An 18,671-nucleotide genomic window follows, 5' to 3' on the forward strand; every position below is an offset into this window, starting at 1 on the left:
TGATACGTAATATACGTAATCTAATTAGACAAAATATAAAAAGAATCAAATTTAGAACAACACAAGTATTATTTAATTTCGGACTTACAGTCTGTTCAGACAGAGGGTTTTTACATCAGCGATAAAATAACTTTTTTCCATAAGGAGTACAAGAGCTAGAAAAATACGTCGAATGGTCGCTATAATTCCGCTACAAAATTCTACTTGCTAATATAGAAATTGCAATTAGTTCTGCTTTGCAATCCATTTTGTTTTCGGCTTGTATAGGATGATCAGCTGTTTCTGCAACAGCGGTTCTCTATGTGAACAGCGATTTTAAATCGGGTGTGTGCAGTGGAATTGCCCGCCATTTACGTTTTTCTTCTTAATCTATGCATCGATATAAAGAATAATTCATATCGATATTTGATATGAAACACAACACTTAACGGAATTGAAAAAGTATGTTGGTTTAGTTGGGTTGGGATTGATTATTCGAATTATTGAAATAAAAATATTCCTGAATTTTTAAAACCTTTAAAGATGTGTGCCCACAGCAGTAATAGGTACCCAAACAAACAGATCACTACCATAATAGGAGGCACAATTCCGCGTTGGTAGTGAATCATATTTTTAAAGTTTTAAATATAGTTTATTTTATAACTAACTTTAGATAATTATAAATTATATCTTCTATTTGCTTACCCCAAGCAGTGTTGCAAAACGCGCAAACCTGACATGGCGATATATCGCATAGCGATGGCACTACGCCATCGATTGACATTCGCCTGCGGACAGCGCAGGCAGCGGTTATCGATAGGCGCGATTGCATACCTGGTACCCCGTCTTCACTACAATATTTGCCTTTACCGGTTCTGCTGCATTGCAAACGTCAATCAATTTGCGTAATTAATAACAATTTAGGTGAGTGCTGGCCACTGGAAGTGCGCTGGAAGACGGCCGCCAGCGGGAATAATGCAAAGCAGCGAGCCTGTGTGCGTTGCTTGCGCTCCTCAGTGTAAAGGCGTGCGTGTGTGCATGTCGCGTGTGCCTGTGTGTGTGTGTGTGTGGATGTCAGAGTGGCCCTGTATATGTGTCTCTTTTTTTCTCAATTTCCACCAGAGTGTGCTTCTTCTTACTGCTCGGCACATTTTGTATGAGCGCTTGTCAATTGTCAAAATACGAGTATAAAAATTTCATTTTTCCCCCCACATTCGAACGGTGCGATCGCTCGAAAGCAGTAACTCTCTAAAAAAATAACATCGGAAAAACTGAACATACAAAAAAAAAAATTAAGAAAACAATAAGGCAAACGCTAACCGAAACCAGGAAAAGAAGCGCAAAGAAGAGTGTATGGTGTGTGTGGAAGTGTGTGCGAGCAACAAGAAGCGGAGGCAAAAAGAGGAAAAAGTGGAAAAACTTTCGTCAAGTTTGCGTTCCATGGTATTTCAACAATAAATTCCGCACGCCAGGCCCAAATTACGCAAAATAATCCCCCTAATGTATGTAATATTGCGTGAGCGTTTATATGTTTGAGCGAGTGTGCGAGTGTGTGTGTGTGAATGCGGGTGTACGTGTGTGACATGTGTGCATAGTGGTGTGCGTGTGCAGGATAATTTGACAGCATAAATATAAATCATCAATTTCAAATACAAATTCCGAATTCCCTTCGATTATTTTGCAGCAAAATGAGCAGCTCCGAGGAAGTCTCCTGGGTCACCTGGTTCTGTGGACTTCGTGGCAATGAGTTCTTCTGCGAGGTGAGATTATTACCCGCCCAATCTGATTCCCCTTTTAATGCCAATATTCGCGTTATCTAAGCGCGCGCTATAAGTGCAACAATTGCAAAGTCGCCTCTCCTGCGTGTGTGTGTGTGTGTGTGTCTGTGTGTGCCGCAAGGTGGGGCAATAATGTGTCCAACTGTACACACACACATAGGCAGGAGCTATATACCACATATATATATGTGCATATCATATTCCTGGCCAGATCTAATTTCTACCATCTTATATTTCCCTTACTCCAGGTGGACGAGGACTACATACAGGACAAATTCAATTTAACTGGTTTAAATGAGCAGGTGCCCAACTATCGCCAGGCCTTGGACATGATCTTGGATCTGGAGCCTGGTAAGAATGGGATCTCTTCTTCCTTAAATCGATATATTTGTAATATCATATCATATTTATAATGTCATACAACCCACAGAGGACGAGCTCGAGGACAATCCCCTGCAGTCCGACATGACCGAGCAGGCCGCCGAGATGCTCTACGGCCTCATACACGCTAGATATATACTAACAAATCGCGGCATCGCTCAAATGATCGAGAAATATCAAACTGGCGATTTCGGACACTGCCCACGTGTCTACTGCGAAAGTCAGCCTATGCTGCCATTAGGTGCGTAAACAGATCCTTGAGGGATCGATCTGGCATAAGCCATCCCCAGTAGAACCGATAACCTCCTTAATCTGCGCTCAATTTCCGAAACTAACTAACATTTAAATTATTAATATCACCGATACTACAACATCCTTGAAGAACCAGTCAAAGTATTCCTAAATCAACTGCATATCTTGTCTTTAGTCCCTGAAACTAGGGCTTCTTTAATATCATATATCCTCCACTTACATATATTTCTTGTAAAGCCCTTAGTTCCTAAATCTAAGGCTTCTTTAATATCATATATCCTCTACTTATATTTCCATAATAACGACTTTTGACATATTTAAACATTTAATATGCGAAATACCACCTATACTCCCCTGAATAACAGATATTTGTACTATCTGCTAAGCCGTACAAATTTGTACCTTTCTTTTTTATTGAAACTAAAATTTCTCGTTCCTAAATTGTAATTTCCATATTTTGATCTTCAGCTCCAAGCAAATAAGTCTACCAGAAGAACCTTCGTAAAGAATCTTCTATTAATTTATTTAACATAATCGGTTAGATTTTGATTTAAAGATTAAAGATCCATTCAGAATAAACCCAACCCAAAGATCAAAGATCCATTCAGAGTTAACCCAACCCAAGTAGGATATTTCCCAACGAAAAGATTTATGCAATTTTCTATAATTGCTAACAGTAAAAAAGCAAGCTTTTTCTAGTTATATATCATTGCATTCTGCCTTCATAATAAATATTGTTTTTTATTAGGCTGATGTCAGAATAGACGAGTAAGGGATTTTACAGGTTTCCCAGTGACAGCAAAGCGAAATGCTTAGCTTAAAGCAGAATGCATTGCTTCTAGCGACGCCTCTGACATCAGCTTATTACAAAACCATACTTTAATTTCACCACATTGTAAGAGCTATTCTACTGCTAGAGATAGATAAATCACTCCAGAAACTTCCCTAGCGTTCACGTTTGTCATAAGCCAAGCTTAATTAGCAATAGGAGGTGCCATATAATAATTGATATATTTCCTTAGAGTCAATGAGATAAAAGATCCGACCCATCAGCTAAGTGTCGAATCAAGTTTCTTATACAAATATAAGATTGATTTCAATTTGGTGCGCTTCAAATAAACTGCATAATTCCGCGAACTCATGTAAAATCCGTGAAAACAAATACATGGGCTAGACATGTCTTATAAACAATTCTCAATTACCTAAATATTTAAGTTAGTAGGAAAGCTGAACGCAAAAACGATGATAACTCGAAATCCCATCCCTGAGAACTGCTTCTTCTCGTATTTCCGCCAAATTGTAAACAATCAAACAGACCTGAATATGATGACTGCAATAAACATTTCGCTTGTATTTGACAAAACCAATCGGTGCCAATGAAATTCGACATTCAAAGCACATTATATATTTCACAGCTTTCGATAATAAGTAGAACGAGCTAATTAATTTTTTGATCTTTCCTATGACAGCTATATGATATAGTCCTTTGATTAAAAATAAATTTTAATAGAAATTCTAAAATCGTAAGAGAATATGATCAAAAATAACGAAGCTAGTATTTTTATATAATTTTCCGGTCACTCCTATGGATCCTATAGGATATAGGCCGATTCGTGTCCTTCCGACCTAACCTATATACTACCTGCAATATAGAGAAGACGTTTGGAAAAGTTTCATCCCGGTACCTTTTAGACTCGGAGACTAGTTTGCGTAGAATCGGGCGAGCAGACGGTAGACATGACTAGATCATCTCGTCTAGTGATGCTGATCCAGAATACATATACTTTATGGGGTCGGAAAAGTCTCATTTACTGCAAATTTGCGATAGATAGGATTGAGTCGCCTAACCTAGGGATTCCCATTTCTTATCACAACTTTAAGACGAGATGCTTCTGTATCTGGAAGTACAAAGTAGTTTGATCTGAAAAGGATTAACTTCAGTTCCGAAACCGAAAACTTAATTCTTTTTGTATATATATCATTTTTGTACATTAACTCATTAAGCCTAATTTGATGATTTCTTCTGCAATCTTCAGGTCTGTCGGACATCCCCGGCGAGGCAATGGTGAAGACCTATTGCCCCAAGTGCATTGACGTGTACACACCAAAATCGTCGCGCCACCACCATACCGATGGCGCCTATTTTGGCACTGGATTTCCACACATGCTCTTCATGGTGCATCCCGAGTATCGTCCCAAGCGTCCTACTAATCAGTTTGTTCCAAGGTGAGTTTTGACTGAGATTTGCGGTATTTACCCCAATTTAATTACACTTCAATTTTCATTCTTATTCTATGTTTGCGTACATCCGAAACACCGACAACTTGAACCACGTACAGGCTGTATGGCTTTAAAATACACAGCTTAGCTTATCAAATTCAGCTGCAGGCAGCAGCTAATTTTAAAATGCCACTACGAGCGGTAAATTTAAAACTCAATAACTAGCTATTATCCTCCTCTTCCCCTATAACCATACTCTCTCATCTTTTTTGTTGTATATTATTTTTCAATCTAAAAATCTATATATTGACTAAAAACAAAACGCCACCTAAGAATCATTCAACTAAGCATATATATATATTATATCTTTTTTTTATTTGTTTTCTCTCCCCACACATACAAAACCACCAAACCAACCACCACCACAAAAACCAAATCAAATCAAACATCCATAAAATCCGATCGACAACCTGAACCTGAATATGATAATGAATCTGAACGTGTCTCTGCCTGTCTGACAAAAAAAAAACAAAACCTATCGATCTACAATCGATCGTTCCAATCGATCGATTCTTAACATTGGGTGTAGAAAAACTAATTCAATAAAACCACCAACAATAAAAAAAAACAACTACAACAACACAAATACATACGCACGAACACAACAACAAAAACAAAAAACAATCCATTCAACTGCATGTAAACCAAACAAAAATCAATAAAAATCGAAATGATAGTTTACAACGGGCAGACCGATAGACAGCAACACACAACAACAACAACCACAACAACAACCACACTGAGAGACAGAGAAGCGAGACGGAGAGAGACAACTGTATTGAGGTTTTTGAGCGCCAGGAGCAAAGAATCATTTATACAAATATATAAACTTAAAAAAAACAAATTGCGTTTATATTTAGAAAAAAAAGAGAAATTAAACATTAAACAGAAAAAAATTGTATAAAAAAAGAAATAGATGCAAGGAAATCCCCACACACACATACCGATTCATTTAGCACACTGAAACATGTTAAAACCTCATGCGATTTTTATTTAAATCACTTCAATTCTTTTAATCTAATCTATAAAAAAAAAAACATTCGAGAACATGTGTATTATGTTAGATTTTAGTATTACCGAGAGCAGGAAATCCTACGGATTGAAGTTTAAGTTCCAGGACTAAACAAACACACTCACATACACCCACACACACATGCATAATATAATATTTAGTTGCTTTAGTCAATTAACCGATTATTTTGTATTTAATAACTGTTCGTTTCGTCACCTTTGATGTATGTATGTTTTTTGTGTGGCATTTTACAACACTGGCAGTGCAACACTTGACCAAAAAAGAAAAACAAACAAACAAAAAGAGACTCGAATTAGACAGAGAAGAAAGCGTGTGAGAGAACGAGAGAGAGAGATATAGAAAGTGAGAAGAGTAATTTAAAGTAGAGAAAACAACGATATATGCAACGTAGTACTTCCAAATAATAAAGAACTCAAATAACGATCAGCATTTATGTAAACGACAACGCTAATGAAACCCCCTAACAGTCCCGCAGCGGCCATTAACGCCTACCAAAACTTGATGTTCCCCAAGATAATGCCGGGCATGAATATTCTGGATATCGAAAGCCCAGCTCCCTAAAAGGAGTAACCGAAATTCAAGAGATACAGCATCCAATACAGTCATCCCCATAAGCTCACGCACACAAAAAAAACACACACACACACAAACACACTCACACAGAACACCAATACACCATACACAGCGAGAAAAGAAAAATGAAGAGAAGCAACCGATTGGATAAAAAGGATGTGGATGAAAAGAGGAAGTAAAATGGCAGCAGCACTCGAGCAACTAAACGAACGAGCATAGAAGAAGCCCCAAAAGCACACAGACACACACAATCAAACAAACACCCACACACACACTCATGAGCATGCACGGACAAGCAGCAAATATGGAAAAAGGACCACATGGCTGCATCCTTTTTCCATGGTGTGCACACACTGTTATCCAACCAAAACCAATGGCAAGTGTTGCCTAATCGTTCGCAGAAGCAATAACAAACTTGTGGCAGTGTTCAACAATCAATCAAAAACGCAAAGAAAAACGAATGATTAATAAATCAAAAAAAAAGCCAGCATTTAAAACTCGTTGCAGATTGTGTGTGTTCAGCATAGTTAAAAAATACATGCATATATAGCTTTGGCGTTTTTCCAGTTGTAGCGGCATTAATCGGTATAGATTAGTTTTTTAAGGGTCCAATTCAGAATCGTTTCCATTTTTAATTCTACTGAATTCTTCCCCCCCCCCCCCCTACCCCTTGTTGTTTTTTTTTTTTAATTCCTTAATTCTAAACTTATTTGTATGTAGTTCCAAGAGCATTTTGCCCCAATTGTAATTATATAGAATTGCATTTCTTCTGCCAAAACGAATTAAGTAAATTTTGTTTTTTTATGTTGCTAAGAACAATATGAATATTTGCGTAATTAAGAGAACGCAAAACAAAACACACAAACAATAAAACGAGAAGTGAAGAACGTTTTTTAAGAAAATTAGAAATAAAGTATATATATATATGGAAATCTATATAGAGATCGATAGAAGGGCCGAGGACCGTTGATAAGTTAATCTGAGAGTGTGCAGAAAACTGTTTACAATTAATTAATGAGAAAATAAAACGAAACGAGAAATGAAAATAATGGAGAACAAAAGTAATAATAACAATAACTAAAATAAAAACAAAACTGATATTTAATACAAAACGCAGTCTATCATTTCGCCACAACGAATCAGAGTAAAACCCTCACATTAAGTGTCCCACGATTCACTTACAGATACAGTCAAAACAGAAGCTCAGGGCTTATCAGCCTACTGGAAATATGTTATTAGCTTTTTGAGCTTTCTATTCTGAATATAATATAGTATTCCAAATTTTAAATTTAAATATTTCCAAGCCGGGCCATTATTTTGACCGTAATTGTATGATATGTGGGTGGCCTGCGTGTTCCGTCTACAACAAGATCCCCGATTACGCACGCCCAAGGATTAATACTGTATGTCACCGCTGTGTTTCATGTTCCATGTGCCCTCGTCCTGGGTATTATCGCATACCTTTTTTAATTTGATTTAACCCTTCTATATGCTATGCTTTGCACCTCCTCAAGGACTACATTGCACTGTGTCAGGAGATCCTGAGTCGCCCTGATCCCGAGGCCGAGGCCGAGTGATCTCGCCGTTGTCTCATTTTCCACAGACGAACTTCTATAACTCGCACAAAACTATTACTGATGAAGTCATAAAGTTGCACAAACAATGTTCAAATATTTTGTAGACAATCTAAAAAAAAATGAAAAATTTACTGTTTTCAAAAAGTTTTTAACATATCAGAATAGTTTACAGATCATTTTTAGCTGTCAATTCACAGAAAGAGTTCAAATATATATTATTTTAAGATTTTCAAGAGCTCTGCTAGTTTGATAATGTGGTAAAAGGGAATTCAAATTTAAATTTCTTTTTATCAGCAACTATTAAGAAGCAATCAATTTAGGATTAGTTCGATTTATAGAGAATTCCACCAAATCTACAAATTCTACAAATCTTTCTCGAACCATCATTCTTCAACGACAACATATGTAAAACCGGCGGTGACAAAAGCTGGCTGCTGCAGCATCCGCCTGGCCTAATTTATTTTATATTCCCCACTATTTTACCCAATTAGCGCCCATCCGAATGAGAATGTTAAACGAATACAGTAATAAACAGTCAAAAAAATATATATGCTTATACATTATTGGTTTATTTTTATTAATAACTTAACTGGGTCCAAACATGCACCTCACTCGCCATAAAAACACCTACCCATGTACACTATGTTTGGCACTGCTTGCTTCTCCATCTCCTCGATTATCTTATCACTGGCACGACTTAGAGTACAACTTCACTTGGTGTTCGTGAAAATTGTAGAGATTTTATCAATAATACTAATTCGAAAAAGAAGCCGCAGATCATACGGAAAAAAGTAGAGTTTTTAAAGCATACTATTCAGGAACTTATCAAGGAAAAGCAGCATTAAACGGAATATTTTTAATTTGAGGATCTGCTCTAAAGATATGAAGAATAAAATATTTACGTAAAATGCATTTAACAACAAAGTTTCGAAAGAAAATTAAAATTAAAGAACGTTTAAAATTTAAAATCGGTTTTTTAATTTTATTCTGTGGCATTATTAAATAGTTTTTCTTAAATCTGTAAAAATTCTGGTAGGACCATATAAAATGTTAAACAAATTGGCGAAATATATAACGCACACAGAGACGCGGAGACACACACATAACGAAGATTTTTTAGAACTTGGAGATTAAGAAGGACATTCATATCACCGCCATGTTTACCCGGATTTCCATGGGACTTTTCCATTGGCTCGGCCAACTCATTTGGTATAGACATTCACGGTTCAGATCAACACCCTGCAGCCATTCCATACCATTATAATCGTCTTACCGGTTTCCAATTGCGGAATAAATTTGATTCAGTGATCAGCAATTTTACATTTTCATTTAACGACTGAGAAATTAAATAAACTAAATAAGTGCCATATATAAAAGTTCATTTTTGGAATAAAAACGTTTTTTAACTTCTAACATTTTCAATAACGCAGAAATATAAAAACAGTAAAAAGGATTTACATTCTGGAATTTGTAATTTGTAACAATTAACTTAAAAGCTACACTGATCTATATTTTGATCACCGAAATGTGAAAATTACGAAATTGATCCTGTCGAATTGGAAACACGGTCGTATTTACACCAACTTACTCCTACAATTGATCGAATTGATATTGATGTGTGTGTTTCTTCTTTCTCTTTCTCTTCCGCTTTCTTTTTCTACTTTCTCCTCTTCCATTTTTTTTCATGTGTGTTTTTTTTTTTTTTTGCAAACCGGTATGATCTGATACGATTCGATAATGGTAATTTGCTGATCCGTGCAGCAACGTGGTCAGCCGCCCAAGGACGAAGAGCCTGAGAATAATGCCGATACGGTCCCCAAGCGCCTCTAAGCGCAAGCAGTGCAGCCAAGCAGTCCAGCAGCCGATACACACCCACACATAGACACTTCAACTCAATCACACACACACACATACAGGCCGGGACACACTGAAAACGAAAGTTTGGAAAAGCGAGCGAGAATATGTTTACGAAAAAAACCCCAGATAGACAGGAAGGACCAACATCAAAATCTTCAACGCTGGATCCATTAACACATACAGAAACGAAACACACACACAGTCAGCTTCTGTTCGAAAAAAGAAGGAAAATAGGATCAGGTGCAGTGTGGCCAGAGCTTTGGACGAAAGGGTAAAGGATAATCTAATAACAAAAAATGTATCACTTGCTTTAAATTGGAGCCCTTTCTTGTCAGTAAATATGTGTTCTTCTAAATTTGTTCTGTTTATTTCAAAAAGAAAGAACTTCTTTCATTATTTTAAAGTTAAAATATTTTTAATCCATAATGTTAAGGAAATGTTATATATTATAATGTATTTAATTAATACATTTTCCTAATTTGACCGTTATTAGATTACTTTCCACTCTGCGAGTTGCACTAAAACTCGGGTCACACTGAACAAGTTTATTCAACTATATATTTTGCATTTTATTTATTAAGTGAAATGAAAGGGGCTAAACCGATTTATAATTAGTCTTTAAAATATTAAGTCAAGTGGCCGGATACCCACCTCTGTTCCCTCATTTCTATTTCCCTTCGAAAAAAAAAACACGATAACGATTCCGAACCCCAACCTATTAGCTTTTTCTTCAAAGCGTACTACTTCAAGAACTTTGAAAAATCAAGAACAACAGTAAAAAAAAATCCAAAACTGAACGTGAGCCGAATTCGAAACATTTCGGTGTTCCCTTTTTTCGAAATCTGAGAGTGCATATAATTATATAGAAATACATATACATATAACATATAAACAATATACCGTTAGCTTATTTATATATGTACACACACACATACACATCCAGACCTGTTCCCAAATTTCAAATTGCGTTTAAATTAAGCGAATTCGGAACTTCAGTTATTTTCACCCCCAAAAAACCGGAGAAACTTAACACTTCCGGGGCGGAGTGAACTTTCTGCTATTCCGAGTTCGTTAAATTCAAGATCGAATGCGAAAACAAGAACAGAACTGATATTTAAAAAAAAAAAAAAACAGAAACCAACAAAATATTTTATGTATTTTTTTAATGTATTTAAGAATAATTAAGATTAAAAAAATGATAAAGCCGTCGGCGTGTGAAGATAATACCGTTATCACAGGAATTATATAGCAAAACAGAGATATGGTTGATTTGATGCGCAAGGAAATGATGATGAATTTCAATGCCAGCGAATGAAGAAAAAACAATAAAGATGAAAACCGAAAAAGTGTATTTTTTAATGGTGGAAACTTACTATACCCAATAAGCTTTTATTCTGTCCGTAATTTACATTTTTTTTTTGATTTTATGACCTTTGTAAATTCAAGATAAAATTAGATTTTTAAGATTGGCTCTCCTTTCGACAACCATAAACTTAAAAACCCAACTCAGTAGCTTAAAATAATAATAATCCCCCCAAAATAATAAAACCGATTCATTTCTTTTTTCAATTTTTTTATTTTATTTTTAAATAAATTAGAAAATCCTTCGTAAAATCGAAGAATCCTTTTGTAAAGCCTGGCTGATGTTGGGGCCACTGCTTCTTTTTAGTGGTTTTTTCTTGTGATTTTGTGGTTTATCTCTTGCCGTTTGCATTCTCATCGACCTCTTATCCGCACGACCCGCAGCTCCCTGTGCTCTTCTACATCTCTTCAATATAACCCGACTCCCTCGACACATTTCCATTTGCTTTTCGAAAAATTCAAGGTTCAATCCGTGTTTTGATTTTTCGAAATAGCCATGCAAATGTGCCAGCGGATCCGATTATTACACGCTTATACATATAACATTTGTCTGTGTTTTGTGTGTTTTTTTTTTTGTTTGTTTGTTGCTTCCGCTTTACATATCCGTAGGCTAACCTATTGATTTGCGACTCCTCGGGGATCGGGGATCTCGGGGCTTACAGTCGTCACAGTTATGTGTATATATATAAAAAAAAATTTACAGTTTTACATAATTATGCAGCTAACGTGTGGGAAGTGGGCGGATGGACGCAAGAAATGCGAGGAACACTCGAATAAATCGTTATTACATTTCTCATATTTTTAGTTGACAAAAATACTTTAAATTAAAATGTATGAAAAAAAAAATATAAAAAAAGGATTGTTTTGCTATGTTTTCTTTAAGGGGGTTTTGTTTGTTTGTGTTTGTTTGTTTGTTTTGGAAAATGTTGCCTTAAAGGTCGAATGGATGGGCGCGGGGCGGGGGGATGGCTGCTGAGTAGTATTATCTGTTGCTGTTGTGGTCTCTGCTATATTTGCTGTTCTTCTTGTTGCTGTTGTTGTTGTGGCTACTGCGTTTGCAATTAAGTTATAATTGTTTAATCAGTCTGAATTAATTCCAACACTATGATCTCGAATGGATGTGGGCTGGGCTGTGTGTGGATGTGTAAGGGCCATCTTACAGCTCGTCCTTGAGATCCTCATCGCCGCCCTCTGGTGGAGGAGCACCTCCGGTACCCTGGTACAGCTTGGCGATCACCGGCTGAACGATGGCCTCCAGATCCTTCTTCTGCTTCTTGTACTCCTCCGGATCGGCATCGGGATTCTGCTCCAGCCACTTGATCGACTCATCGATGGCCGACTCCAGCTTGGTCTTCTCCTCGTCTGTCAGCTTGGAGCCCAGCTTGTCCTTGTCGCCGATCTGGTTCTTCAGACTGTACGAGTAAGACTCCAGCTCGTTGCGGGACTCCACACGCTCCTTCAGCTTCTTGTCCTCATCGGCGAACTTCTCGGCATCGCGGATCATGCGATCGATGTCTTCGGGCGTCAGACGGTTCTGGTCGTTGGTGATGACGATCTTCTCCTTGTTGCCGGTACCCTTGTCCTCGGCGCTGACCTGCAGGATGCCGTTGGCGTCGATCTCGAACGAAACCTCAATCTGGGGAATGCCACGGGGTGCTGGGGGAATGCCAGTCAGATCGAACTTGCCCAGCAGATGGTTGTCCTTGGTCATGGGACGCTCGCCCTCGTACACCTGAATGGTGACGGTGTGCTGGTTATCGGAGGCAGTCGAGAACACCTGCGACTTCTTGGTTGGGATGACAGTGTTGCGGGGAATCAGCTTGGTCATCACACCGCCAACGGTCTCAATACCCATGGTCAGTGGGTTAACATCGAGCAGCACAATAGCATCGGTATCCTGTTCGCCAGAGAGCACGCCAGCCTGCACAGCAGCGCCGTAGGCCACAGCCTCATCGGGATTGATGCCTCGGGATGGTTCCTTGCCGCCGAAGAAGTCCTTGACCAGCTGCTGCACCTTGGGGATACGAGTGGAGCCACCGACCAGCACAATCTCGTGCACGTCCTTCTTGTTCATGTCGGCATCCTCGAGCACCTTCTGCACTGGCTTCAGGGTGGAACGGAACAGATCCAGGTTCAGCTCCTCGAACTTGGCACGGGTCAGGGTCTCGGAGAAGTCATCGCCCTCGAAGAAGGATTCGATTTCGATGCGCACCTGGTGGGAACCGGACAGAGCACGCTTGGCCTTCTCAACCTCACGACGCAGCTTCTGGACAGCACGGTTGTCCTTGCGGATGTCCTTGCCCTTCTTCTTCTTGTACAACTTGATGAAGTGATCCATCACACGCTGATCAAAGTCCTCACCGCCCAAATGGGTGTCACCGTTGGTGGCCACCACCTCGAACACTCCGTTGTCGATGGTCAGCAGGGAGACATCGAAGGTGCCGCCGCCCAAATCGAAGACCAGCACGTTCTTCTCGCCCTCCTTCTTGTCCAGACCGTAGGCAATGGCCGCGGCAGTGGGTTCGTTAATGATGCGCATCACCTGCAGACCGGCAATCACACCAGCATCCTTGGTGGCCTGACGCTGGGCATCGTTGAAGTAGGCTGGCACGGTGACAACGGCATGGGTGACCTTCTTGCCCAGATAGGCCTCGGCGGTTTCCTTCATCTTGCCCAGAACCATGGCGGAGATCTCCTCGGGGGCGAACACCTTGGCGCCCTGCGACGTGTCCACGCTGATGTGGGGCTTCGAGTTCTTCTCGACAACCTTGAAGGGGAAGAACTTGATGTCGTGCTGCACATTGGTGTCGGACCACTCGCGACCGATCAGACGCTTGGCATCGAAAACGGTGTTCTCCGGGTTGGTGGTCAGCTGATTCTTGGCGGCATCTCCGATGAGACGCTCACCGTCAGCGGTGAAGGCCACGTAGGAGGGAGTGATACGGTTGCCCTGATCGTTGGCAATGATCTCAACGCGTCCATTCTTGTAAACACCAACGCTGTAAAGAGAAATGTTGGGATTAGTAAGGTTTCGTGAATGGAAACTTGTCTGATTACTATTGAGATTTGCTGGATCATTGAATATACTAGTGAAGTGATAGTAAAACTTGAACTTGGACCTTAAGCTACCGGGAAAAAATACTTATATGCGCACGTGGAAGTGAGGGAAGTCAATGTTTTAAATGTTTTAAGGCTTATAAGCTGTTAATTTAAAAGGAAATTATACTTTTTATACATTAGAAAGAGGTTTTTAAGGTTTTTTTTAATTCAAAAAACCATTAATATTGGTGTGTTCGGAAATGCTTAATATTATTTCCTCTTACTAGGGATCCTTTTCAGCAACAAGTATTTTTATTTAATTACGAAAAGTACTACGATTTATAAATGCAAACTATTGATTAAATGATCTGCTTTGGAAACTGACACTACGATAAGATCCATATATCACAATAGGTTCTAGTTCAATCATAGAATTTATGATCGCAGTTTATTTTATGATCCAGATATAGGGGATACGTTTCACGTGGGTATTTTGGGGTCTAGAACTTCAGGGGCTTTGAGTGACCCTACTTACCAGGAGTACGTGGTGCCCAAATCGATGCCGATCACTGTGCCCAGCTCCTTGTCCTTCTCCTTCTTCTCCTCGCCCAGCGAGAGGCCAACGAAGGCCACGACAGCCAGTAATATGCATAACCTCATATTGAAGATCTCTCAGGAAAACTGCAAATATCAAGGGAATAGGGAAAATTAGAATTAGTTTTGACAATTTTAAGCTCGGCTTTTTGTACACGTCAACACAATCACACACGCACACTCTCTCCCTCTATCTCTCTCTTTGAGAGAGAATCACTACTGCTGATGACGTCGGCCAGCTTGTCAACTGTCAACAAGCACCGTTAGTTGTGCCACTTTGGCAACCCAGGCACACACTTCAAAATCCTATTCTACCAATATCAGTACCTATATTGGGGCTCCAAGAGATACTATATATAATACAGATCGGTTAAAGAACACGTCTACTTCAGTGGCTAACTGCCCGGCAACTGCTAAGCGCTGTGCTCATCGCTGCTCTGCTCTGCTGACATTGACCGACGTCGACGTCGCCAAAGGGAGAGAGAGAGAGTGTAGGTGAGCAAGAGAGCGCAGCGAATTTTGTATACGTGTAACATTTTTCTGGTTCTTTCTCAAGAAGATAAAGAGAGAGCAAGGGGGACGGGAGTGCTACCGGCGAGAGAGCAGCCAAATAACTGGTTTTCTTTTGGTTCTTTCACACACTTGGAGAAAGTCCCCCCTCCCTTTACAAAAAGCTGAATTTGCACAGCTGTTTATAGCTTAGCCACTCAAGTTTTTAGGTCTTTTTTGTTTCTATGCCACACTGACGTGTACTTTTGGCCAGCGGATTTCGCTCTCCAAAGTTTTAAGCTCTTGGGCCAAATATATGACGTGTACCAAGCGGATTGAGCGCTGGCACACACACAGACACATACAGATAGCCCTACACCCACTCACACAGACAGCGGCACGCGCAGGCGCTTTTCGCTCCCAAAAAAAAAAAGAAATATTCATGCGGAAATAACTGTAAATTAACTGTTTTCATACAGTGCCTCAAATAAATATAAACTTTTAACTGATGAAAACTTCTAGAAAATAGAGGAAACCAAGGTTCATTCACCCAATTGGTTATTTGTGTATTAACATTATTAATGTGTCACGGCCACCACGTCATTGGTGGGTTTTTCTTGAATGCAACTATAAAAAACTTAATTCGCACGTTTCTATTTATTTTGGGGCACGTGCGGGTGACTTTTTTTTATGGAGCAGCCTTTTTTTTTGATTTGTAGCCCCCTTTTCCTTTGCCAACATGGCGACTATAAAGATTTAAGTGTATTGGTGGGTGGCCCTTTTTGCTCTCCTTTTCTTTCCTGTTCGCGAATATTCTGGCAGTGCATTTTGCATTTCTCAGTTATGACTGCTAATATTGTTACGCTTTGTTTTCTTTTTTAACTAACACTTACACTTATCGCTGAGCGGCTACCAATTTTCACTTGGTTTCGATTTAATGTGCTTTCTCGACGCCTCAAATGGAACTGACAGAGCAGTAGAATATGTGGCTGCTGCTTTCTGATTTTTTTGCCGGCGCTTTCTAAGCACGCACACAGTCACAGGCTGTGATACGCTCACACGCACACGCTTGCAACTCTGGGCCACGTCAGTGGTGGTTCAGTGTTGGAAAACGAGCGTCGGTCAGCAAGTAACCGACTTTTAAAAAAAGTTCTACCTTCAATAATTTAAATTGATTTCGTTTTTAGTTGGCAAATATAAAAAATATTATCTAATTTTGTATTTCTTCTAACCCATTTCAGCTATTTCTTTTCTCATGAATATATATACATATAAACCAGCTGCTTCTTTGGTTTTTGTTTATAAGAAAACAAACAAATCTGGAACATTCATTTAAGCTAGAAATCATTGTAAAAACAAATACCTTTTTATATCTTTAAGCACACACCACAAAAAAAATAAAAAAAAATATGTATACACTTATTGGTTGGTTGGTTGGTTGGTTACTTAGGACCAAAGTAAAATATTTTTAATATCTTCCGAAGTACTTCCAATTTTAGTGTCAACCATGTACATCACACATTCAAATATTTATAACCATTTTCTTGTATACTTACATTTGCTAACTAAAACTATTAAAAAAAATATTCACTTATTTAATTAATTGTCACTTTTTTGTCACAGAAGTATAGTCTTTGTTGTTTTTTGGCTTGGTTTTAATTGATCTAATGGGAATGTAACGTAATTTGTTTATTGTATTTGCGGTCACAGCGCGTTACGTTGTTCTTAGTGGAATATGTTTTAATTGTATAAATCGCGTTTCTCTTTTGCTGTGATCTTATTCCTTGTACGTTTGTTTTGAAACTGATTATTGCTATCTGCTCCCCGGCTATTTATTGCTCCGCGCTCCACGTACCACTGACGTGTCGATGAATTTCCGTTTCTAGAAACATCGATAGGCCGTTGTTAATCGAAAAATATCACGTTATAAAATAATAGTGGAAATTATAAATGAAAATATTAAGTAGTGATACTGAGGAGATATTATATGTTATTTATACGTGCAACATGTTTAATTTGTAATATATTTTTGTAATAAAGACCCTGTATTTTTCATATTTATAAATATTTTTATTTTGTTTTTATTCCAGTTTTAATAAATTTTGAACACATTTTGTATAATATAATAATAATATTTGTATAATATGATTTATTTTTTATTATTAAAGTGAATAATATTATAACCAAAGGTTAAACTATTACAAAACTATCTTTTTAAATGTAAATCTAACCGATGGTTTTTTAAGATGATCCATCCCTATCACTGACGTGTCGTAGTACCGCCCACCGGAGGTTTCACTCTCTCCGAGCTTTCCACTATTTGTTTACCCAAACATTTTCGGAGAGGAGAGTTGGTTTGGCCTTCTTTTTTGGTGTTTGTCTTATGCAAATATGGGTTTTCTTCAAGTAACGCGACCACTGACGTGTACGTTGCCCCAGGTTTACCCCTAAGCTTCCAGCTGGATCTGGGTGTTTATCATATCTTAAGTGGGGCGTATTGACAATTCTTATGACTTAAGTATTTTGAAGATTTTTCAACTAAAAATATGTATATTATTATATTAAACAAATATTAATATTGCCTATGTACATTTAAGCAGCTGTTTTAAAATTAAGCGAGCAGAGAACAAAATATCAATAATATGTTTGTATATCAAAAATCTAAAAATATCGCTTTAAAGAGTTTTAAAAATAAGCAATTATATATATATTTTACCATAAAAATCTTTTCTGGTTAATTGCTTTTTTTTTAAATATTGTTTTTTAATAGAAATTAATAAAATATAAACCTATTCTCTATTTAAGTATATACATAAGTACATACATATATATAAAGTATCTGTTTAAGTAAATATAAATGGTCAATCTTAAATTTGAGTATCACCTTTGATATAATAAAAACATATTAATAACCAGCTAAAAAATATATTTTAGTATGGACCAAAAATAATTATTGATTTTGTTAAAAATATTTATCCGCCCATTTTAAAAATATCCACTTTTAACTCTGTTTTTTGAAAATTGTATATTGCTTAATTACATATTATATTTAAACCTTGTTGATTAGTCCATATTTTTAAATACCCCTTAAGAAAAAGATGCTATTTTCCCTAGAAACCCACTAATATTATAAAATCTAAAGCAATTTGACTTCTATTCTCCTAAAATGACAATGATTATGAAATTTGGTCACTACTGTTAATGGATTGTCTACATAAGACCCACACATACATGGTACATCTGAAAATGGGGAGAATTTTCATTAACCTTCATTTGAAACTATGATTTTGACCACATTGTATGCGTTCAAACTAGTTCATGACTCATATTTTTGGTTAATCCAAAATATACAAAAATGCGTTGCCCAAAAGTCCACGTGTATCTCGCATTTTCCGGGCATTTCGCGGATCTTCTTTGCCAATGATATATGTATTTCATAAATCAATGGACTGCCGATAAGACTGACTCCACATAGTA

At 37.9% G+C, this 18,671-nt stretch overlaps 2 protein-coding genes across 10 annotated transcripts; one reads left to right on the forward strand and one right to left on the reverse strand.

Annotated features, from left to right (window-relative positions):
* Positions 1 to 768: 768 nt before the first annotated feature.
* LOC119558256 (casein kinase II subunit beta) lies at positions 769 to 11,048 on the forward strand. 7 transcript variants are annotated; one of them, XM_037871586.1, is made up of 7 exons: positions 769 to 903; positions 1,664 to 1,739; positions 2,006 to 2,108; positions 2,188 to 2,379; positions 4,427 to 4,616; positions 4,730 to 4,811; positions 9,615 to 10,973. In XM_037871586.1, exons 2-7 carry the CDS (start codon positions 1,668 to 1,670, stop codon positions 9,681 to 9,683), a joined length of 708 nt encoding a protein of 235 aa, XP_037727514.1. In that variant the 5' UTR covers positions 769 to 903; positions 1,664 to 1,667; the 3' UTR covers positions 9,684 to 10,973. The 7 variants fall into 7 exon arrangements, with proteins under 7 accessions (XP_037727514.1, XP_037727517.1, XP_037727518.1 ...); XM_037871589.1 differs by lacking the exon at positions 9,615 to 10,973 and adding an exon at positions 7,791 to 7,973; XM_037871590.1 differs by lacking the exon at positions 9,615 to 10,973 and adding an exon at positions 6,171 to 6,766.
* Positions 11,049 to 11,279: 231 nt separating this feature from the next.
* LOC119558255 (endoplasmic reticulum chaperone BiP) lies at positions 11,280 to 16,993 on the reverse strand. 3 transcript variants are annotated; one of them, XM_037871584.1, is made up of 3 exons: positions 16,751 to 16,993; positions 14,647 to 14,792; positions 11,280 to 14,071 (listed from the first exon to the last, which is right to left on the reverse strand). In XM_037871584.1, the coding sequence occupies exons 2-3, from the start codon at positions 14,769 to 14,771 to the stop codon at positions 12,229 to 12,231; spliced, it is 1,968 nt and encodes a 655-aa protein (XP_037727512.1). In that variant the 5' UTR covers positions 14,772 to 14,792; positions 16,751 to 16,993; the 3' UTR covers positions 11,280 to 12,228. The 3 variants fall into 3 exon arrangements, with proteins under 3 accessions (XP_037727512.1, XP_037727511.1, XP_037727513.1); XM_037871583.1 differs by lacking the exon at positions 16,751 to 16,993 and adding an exon at positions 16,088 to 16,241; XM_037871585.1 differs by lacking the exon at positions 16,751 to 16,993 and adding an exon at positions 15,033 to 15,153.
* Positions 16,994 to 18,671: the final 1,678 nt, after the last annotated feature.

The sequence above is a fragment of the Drosophila subpulchrella genome, chromosome X (genome assembly GCF_014743375.2).
Source record: "Drosophila subpulchrella strain 33 F10 #4 breed RU33 chromosome X, RU_Dsub_v1.1 Primary Assembly, whole genome shotgun sequence".
Taxonomy (NCBI): domain Eukaryota; kingdom Metazoa; phylum Arthropoda; class Insecta; order Diptera; family Drosophilidae; genus Drosophila; species Drosophila subpulchrella.

Bases quoted from the DNA above. Each gene is read 5' to 3' on its own strand.
- LOC119558255 (XM_037871584.1), bottom strand. From the start codon at position 14,771: ATGAGGTTATGCATATTACTGGCTGTCGTGGCCTTCGTTGGCCTCTCG. The intron at 14,072-14,646 runs GTAAGTAGGGTC...TTCTCTTTACAG, and splicing joins TTGGGCACCACGTACTCCTG to CGTTGGTGTTTACAAGAATG.
- LOC119558256 (XM_037871586.1), top strand. From the start codon at position 1,668: ATGAGCAGCTCCGAGGAAGTCTCCTGGGTCACCTGGTTCTGTGGACTT. The intron at 2,109-2,187 runs GTAAGAATGGGA...TACAACCCACAG, and splicing joins GATCTTGGATCTGGAGCCTG to AGGACGAGCTCGAGGACAAT. The intron at 4,617-4,729 runs GTGAGTTTTGAC...AACCACGTACAG, and splicing joins ACTAATCAGTTTGTTCCAAG to GCTGTATGGCTTTAAAATAC.